Raw genomic sequence first — 7545 nt, 5'->3', positions numbered from 1 at the left:
GAAAGGTAGAATGATTATATTACTTAATTAAGGAGATTAGAGAGAAAGTAGTTAACCAAACTACATTAAGAAACTGGATTCCACTCCATTAAACTTATGGACTACTCGAAGAGGCTGTAATCCTCCGTCATCCCATTAACATCTCCACTGATGAAGGTGATATGAGAACTTAATTGTTGTGATTAGTATTAAAATAAAAATTCATAAAAAGAAAATGGTTTGGGTTGGATTGACTCTGTGTTGACTTTAAAAACTACTTAACTTACGTGACACGTAGACCGAGTATTTAATGAGCTAACTACGTCATTTGGTTGAATGCAAGGCATGCCAACTCGTCGGCCGAGTTCAGCCGGGAAGAAAAATATGTTTGATGTGGCGTTGAGCGCACTACTGACTTCTTGATCTCGCGATTGCAACCGAGGAAGGAACACGTCTCGGCCTTTGGGTTCTAGAGCTTGAAGACATGGCTGCTAGTTCTGCGAAGTTCAATAATAAATTCAGCTTTCAATGTGCTGAATGTAGTAACTTAGTAACACCTCACTTCACCGAGAAGGCTGCTGAGATGACCTCTTCCCACAAAGACTCAGAAATCCTTGTTGACCAAGACTTGGATAAATAACCAGTCGGTCTCAAAGCAGTGTTGTTTATCCAAACTGAAGATGCTCCTCTATCAGCTGATTCTATGACTCCAGTACTGTTCAATGTTGTTTATCCAAATTGAAGATGCGTTAGTGAGAAAAAGAAAATAAAAATCTCAAGGTGTTTGAGAGGTTTGCACAGAACAATTGTGTTGAATTGGAGGGACTTCAATAAATCACGTCTTGATACTAATGGATAATCAACCACTGTTTGATAATCATATTGAGCAATCCTTATCAACACAATTGACGACGTGCATGGTTGAACGAGTTCCCAATATTCATGCTGAGTGAATCTGGCTTCATAAAAATCTACACGCTGCCTCACGGCGTAAAAGCATATGCCAATATGCTAAATCATTTAGCATAAAAGACCAAAGGTCAATTATCTGATTGTTGCCATCTTATCATCACCATCGTTCAAAAAGCCCACTGTTCCTTTGTAGCAACCTAATACAGACTCCCATTTTAGCTCCAAGTCTTGCATGCAATCCCTATTTTCCGTACATGTGATAATGCATGCAATTGCATGATCCCATCTAATTAAAATACTTGCATCCTGCCAGGATATTCGGTCGTGATAATTCCCCCATCTTGCATGCTTCATTATCTGATGCCGTGCTCTATAAAATTGCAGCCGTATCATCCCACACGGCAATCCTACTTAGATAGGAACAAATGAGAGATCTAGGAAAGTGAGAGGACTTTGCAAGAACAAGACAACTATGATATCTCGGGTCAAAGGTAATCATAAAACTCGATTAAACTGCTTGAGGCATATATCCACAAGGAAAGCTAGATAATAATTACATTGGCAATACAGATTAACAGTCTTCTACGTTACAGTCGCGGAATGAGTGTTCGGAATACTCCGGTCAGAAAACAAGTACAGAATAGTTTACATGCTTCTTGTCATTTATCTCACCATAGTACAGCCAGCTTCAACAATCTTTGACATTGGCCAAAAGAATTCGGTGTCACCAGGTTCGTTAGTTTCTTACCCCCTGAACATCAAATCGAGAAGAAAATCAGACATACTGCTAAGAATACGTAGTTGACATCTTCGTTAGTTTCTTTGCATAATCTTTTTATTACGTTGCTCCATTCTAAGGTGATGCTTAAGGTTCTTTGCCAAGAAGCAACCGTTCGAAATAAATCTAGACTGCAACATGAGAGGAATCTAAAACTATCGCAGTATGAAAAGTATCTCTCACACACAGGAAAATGGAGGCTGACATATGAAAAAGCACCGGGATGAACGATCTAGTGGTAAAAAGTAATCAAGTTCTCTAACTTGTGCGGCTTTTAAGTTCGTACATAAGACTTGTGGAACATAGAAATATGTGGGGAAACTCTACAAGAATATATGTGAATTTGACAAACCCGAATCACCATTTTCAAACCTAAGAATTAGAACTTTGTATAAGTATCTTATTTTTACCTCAGCAGGTGATGAAATATTAGATTCCCCGCCAGAATTAAAATGGCTGCCATTCAGATTCCTACATAATATATAACCATATAAATATCTACTTAAAAGAAAGAGTAAATGGGACAAGGGAAATACCTTGGCCTCTCGGACTTAGCCAATTGTTTAGACATTATGGATGCCTGCAATAAAACCAATCTTCCATGTTTATCCTCAACCAAAAACATAATAAACAGCAGAATTACATCACTGAACTGGTAATGCCTAGTCCACTTTACTTGCACAAACTGAATGGTAAGATAACATTGTTGAACGGGTATATAAATTCTCAAATAAATTCTAGCATTTGAAACAGAACCAGAAAGTTGGAGATTCAGCTTCTTAAATATTGCAAATTTGTGCACTTTTCTGGTGACACCTTAAAAATAAAAAGGAAACCATAACTTTACAAGAGGAGATGCAGAAGAAGTCTATTAGAACCATTGAATGTGCGATCATGATCCACAGCCTGGCAACTAACATGCAAAATATCTCGCCAGAGATCATTAGTCTGTATGTATACATAAGAGCAAAAGGATGAAACCTGCTCTTGGATTATGCTCCTCGCCTCAACAAGTTGAGCTTCAAGCTCAAGCTCCCTCTCGGTTACTTCAGATGTAACCTCTGCTTCTTTTTGTGCATCTTGCAATTGAACCATGCGCTCCTTTATAACATAAGAAACGAAACCCATCAGTATTTCATCTTTTTGCAAGATACATGATGAACATTTATTAATGGAAAACAAACTACCTTTATGGAAGCCATCTTATTTCGAAGATTTTCTTCTATTTGATCTCTAGCCATGTGAAAAGGTAAGTCAAAGACATCCTGCAAGGAGTAAATTCAATGATACAAATAGCACTTGAACCAATGAAACATTTCATCCATGCACCATTTAGAAAGTGTAATACCGTCCTCCCGCCCAGTGGAGACAGAGTGTGGTCAGTTTCAACTCGTTCATTTACATCCCGGGACTGCTTGGAGAACCCATTTGGAGCATTTATGAAATCGCGCATATCAACCTGCAAGGCAACTAATCCAGTTAATGTTACGACCCAATGGCATACGAAGAAAAAGATAGTGGAGACTTCTCAACAAAAAATATGACTAGAAGTATGACAAACATGAAATTAATATGGTGATGTAAAGATGTTAGATAAGGGGGAGGTGCTTCCTAGATGCTGACTACAGTCCCCACTTAACATGCCCATATTCGACATCCTCAGAAACTACACAAAATGAAGACATTGAACTCCTATCACAAAAGAATCCACAAATTATGATACCATCTAACGCAGATAGAGATCAGTTTCCTACATGGCACAAGGATTAATGCCCGAAAATAAGGTAAAGAGTTTCAAAGACTGAAGGTTTCTTCAACCCAAAACCCTAAACGAAAATAATACAACAGAAACGAAGCAAAAATGGGTGTCACAAAATGTGAGCATCAATAGACGAAATGACAGTTCTTTAGAAGCTTTTGTCATAGAATAGGATAGAAACAGACAAGTAAATGGGGACCAAAGAAAAGATTACACAATAAAGAAAGAACAGAAGGATTTGAATTAAAATGATATGAACAAACGTGATGCAGAGGGAAGAAAATCAGAAGGCTGCAACAATAGCATATTTGGCAGGGAATAAAACAAAAAGGTACAACTACACACATGGGGAACGACGATGGAAGCACAAAATCTTTCAATTCTAAATTACCCTATATCCAGGATATTGTTCTCATATAGATTACGAAAGAAATTAGCAACGTGAAGAGGGCAGTTCTTCAACCGTCCTTAATACTTTAGCACTAAACATTAAAAAACACAATCTTAGAAACGTGAACACATTAATACACTAAAGGCTCCTGATTGTTTCCAACAAAGTGGCGGGTAAACTTCTTACAATAAACTGTAGTAAAATGATACATTAACTTACTAATCCTAAATATTCAGGCAGAAAAAAAAAAAAAAAAAAAGAAGAAGAAAGAGAATCTTCAGTATATGGGGGTGTCCAAGAAACAAACTTAACATCACCCCAAAGTAAAATAGGACAACAGATCCAACAGACTAAAAGCACATTAACAGGCCCTATCTCCCATAACCCTCTGTATGGCTTCTGTTGCCAAACTCAAGCACAGGAAATTACTCTTGATTTTTAATCTGATGTAGATAGCTCAAAGAGTTCTGCTTCAACATAACAATACATAGGTACAACTACACACATGGGGCACGATGGAAGCACAAAATCTTTCAATTCCAAATTACCCTATATCCAGGATATAGTTCCTCCTATGCACAGATTACGAAAGAAACTAGCAACGTGAAGATGGCAATTCTTCAACTGTCCTTAACACTTTAGCACTAAACATTAAAAGACACAATCTTAGAAACGTGAACACATTCATACACTAAAGGCTCCTGATTTCATGCTTGTTTCCAACAAAGTGGAGGGTAAACTTCTTACAATAAAGTGTAGTAAAATGATGCATTGACTTACTGATCAGGCAAGAAAAGGAAAGAATCTTCATTATATAGGGGGTGTCCTAAAAACAAACTTAACATCACCCCAAAGTAAACTAGGACAATAGATCCAACAAACTAAAAGCACATTAACAGGCCCCATCTCCCATAACCCTATGTATGGCTTCTGCTTCCAAACTCAAGCACAGGAATCACGCTCATGATTTTTTTTTTTTTTTTTTTTTGAACAAACGGTATTATCTACACTAAGGGGGAGGGGGTGGGCTTAGCCTCACAATGGGCTAGCAATAATGTGGTTCAAATTCGCCTTTGACGAGAATCGAACCTAAGACCTCTCACCTATAATGTTCACGCTCATGATTTTTAATCTGAGGTAGATAGCTCAAAAAGTTCTGCTTCAACATAACAATCCATGTTTCTAGCAATATTTTTGGTATTTTCCCCTCACCCACAGCAACAGGAATATTACACAAATTTGACCCATTTAAATTGTTGGTGTGATTGAAAACGTAGAACTTGTATCTTCGATACTTCACTAATTCTTTATCATGAAATAGAAAAACACAAAAAGACCAAAAATAGGATTTAAAAAATTGCCATGGCAGTCAGTGAAAATGTTTAAAGATGCTGCCATTTAAAGATATGTACACCTAGTGAAAATTGCGAGTCATGAGCCACAAAATTGACAACAATGATTAACCTTACCTGCATGGATCGTAATAATGCCTTTAAATCGGAATTCTCAGCCATTAGTTCTTGATTTTTTGCCTCATAAGCATCCACCTGGAAATAATGTAAATTCAAAATTTGACAAGAATGTGGTTCCGAAAAGCTTAAATAAGACAATTAAGCTACATACAATCTTTTTGTGAAAATCATTATCAGCCTTCTTTCCATTCCATGTTCCACGCTGCCTCCCTTCTTTCTGTTTGCACGTAATATTAAGGGAGAGAAATGTAAAATTAGGTGGATGAATTTGAAATTTTAAAAGGTAATTTAAGTAAGTCAGCCTTTTAATACCTGAAGCAAATTCATTATCTCCATGCCTGATCTAGATTCCTTCTTTTTCTCCATCAACACTTGGTTTAGCCTCTCCTGAAATTAGAATGGCATCACTCTTTCTTTCCAAATCTAATATCTCGTCCACTCATGTAATTGTTGGTCACGTATAAAATCCAAGTTCTCTAAACCTAAGGAAGCCAATATGTTCTCCTCACAGGATAAGAATACACGTAGACAATATTACCTGCAACTTTATGTACTCCTTTTCTTTTTTCTTCATCTCATGCATTTGTTGAGTCCTAACTTGCTTTGGCAGCATCAACATAGCAATGATACTTGTCAGGATTTTTGTCCATTTTCACATAGAAGCTACCAAAATTCAGAAAACAAAGTCCATTAAATTCAAATGGCCCAACCTGATTGCCAATGACCATCCTCTGAAACTCGTCTCGCTCCTGCTGTAGCTTCTCAATTTGGGCCTTAAAAGCTGCTGTAGCTTTGGCTTCCTAATCATAGAGAATTCCCAAAAAAATCAATAAAAGTACAAAACCAGTACAATATCCTTTTTAAAGAAATGAAAGTTTCTAACCGTTCGTGTCATTGTTGCTATCTCCCTATCTTTCACTTGTAACTGCCCCTCAAGCCTCTCAACTTTAGCTTCTAATCTTGATATGTCAGACACCAGCCTATAACATAAAAATATAGTACAACAAGCATTGGAATCACTCGTCAGGACACTGAAATTCGAAAAAAAATTCAACTAAATGAAAGGTCCATACAAAACGGACAAACATAATAAATAACAACAATGTGCTTAATCAAATACATAATACAAGTACATTAACCCAAAACATTGTATAAAACCCCAATGAAAACAAAAAGGGGGAACTTTATACACATTTTCCACTCAAATTATCGATTCAGAGATCTAAGTCCAAACAAATAATGCATAAGTTTTAGAGAGAATCATACCGCTGTCTCTGTTCGTTAGTGGACTCTCGAAATTCAACATCCCTTTGTCTCTGCTGAACCAAAGCATAAATACAATTGCAAGTCCGAGCAACAGAAACCTACAAAATTGCAGCAGACACAAATTTGAAAAATACATCAATCAAAAAGATAAAAAAAAAAAAAAAAAAAAAAGAGAGAGAGAGAGAGAGAATTTTGCTGGAGCAAATTAAAAAACCAAAGAAAAACTGACCGGATCATTTGCGAAGAGATCAAGTGACGCCGGGAATCCGAAGGTAACAAGTGTCTGATTCAAATACTTAATGCAATGCTCCAAATTCCCCACATCGGCAAATGCGAACTCTCTGAAGCACAAAATTTCAAAATCCCATACATACACCCACAAACATATAAACACACTTACATATACACAATGCCCATTAATACATAAGCTTAAAACCCAAGAAATGGAGGTGGGGAACTGACCCGATTGGAATGGCGGACTGAGGTGACGGCTGCACCAATACAGAGAAAGATAATGTGAGAAAATTAAAGATAAAATGAAAGTGGAATTGTTAGGGTTTGGAGGAATAGTACTCTGAGATCGAAGTCTGTGTCCGTCGCCGGCATTGTTGAAGGCAGGGAAGCTCGGGGGGAGAGAGAGAGAGAGAGAGAGAGAGAGAGTGATGGAGAGAGTGAGACCCTCTCTCAGTAGATCTGAGCGGTGGCGATATTCAATGTTTCAAATTTTTTTGGACTTTGTTTGGACCGGGGTGGTTAGTTTCTCGATGTTCCTCTGTTGACTGGTCTATTAAGGTTTCATGTATTGACCAATAATATTGAGGCTTTTATGGTGGATCAGTTTCGTTCAGTGACGTGGTGGGATATGAGTGGTGGGTTTGTGGTGGGATGATTTTTTTTTTTCAGTGTAGAGGATGTGAAGTAAATGGCGCCAGACGGCACAAAAGGCGTGAGTGAAGTGATTAAAGTGGAATAGCGGACCCTTTTTCCT

General features: G+C 37.5%; 1 protein-coding gene across 2 annotated transcripts; it reads right to left on the bottom strand.

The window, feature by feature from the left end:
* Positions 1-1369: 1369 nt before the first annotated feature.
* On the bottom strand, positions 1370-7257 carry LOC125473801 (afadin- and alpha-actinin-binding protein-like). Of its 2 annotated transcripts, XM_048577100.1 has the most exons (16): positions 7131-7257; positions 7020-7048; positions 6787-6898; positions 6558-6655; positions 6175-6271; positions 6002-6091; positions 5830-5892; positions 5604-5678; positions 5443-5508; positions 5289-5366; positions 3018-3128; positions 2857-2934; positions 2651-2770; positions 2206-2249; positions 2080-2140; positions 1370-1642 (listed from the first exon to the last, which is right to left on the bottom strand). In XM_048577100.1, exons 1-16 carry the CDS (start codon positions 7161-7163, stop codon positions 1628-1630), a joined length of 1170 nt encoding a protein of 389 aa, XP_048433057.1. In that variant the 5' UTR covers positions 7164-7257; the 3' UTR covers positions 1370-1627. The 2 variants fall into 2 exon arrangements, with proteins under 2 accessions (XP_048433057.1, XP_048433058.1); XM_048577101.1 differs by lacking the exon at positions 2080-2140.
* Between the last annotated feature and the right edge of the window lie 288 nt (positions 7258-7545).

This window comes from the organism of the source record quoted next, unplaced genomic scaffold (genome assembly GCF_019419815.1).
Source record: "Pyrus x bretschneideri cultivar Hongxiangsu unplaced genomic scaffold, Pyrus_bretschneideri_v1 Contig97, whole genome shotgun sequence".
Lineage (NCBI taxonomy): Eukaryota > Viridiplantae > Streptophyta > Magnoliopsida > Rosales > Rosaceae > Pyrus > Pyrus x bretschneideri.
Note: the sequence above shows the minus strand (reverse complement) of the source record. Positions and strands in the feature narration are given on the sequence as shown.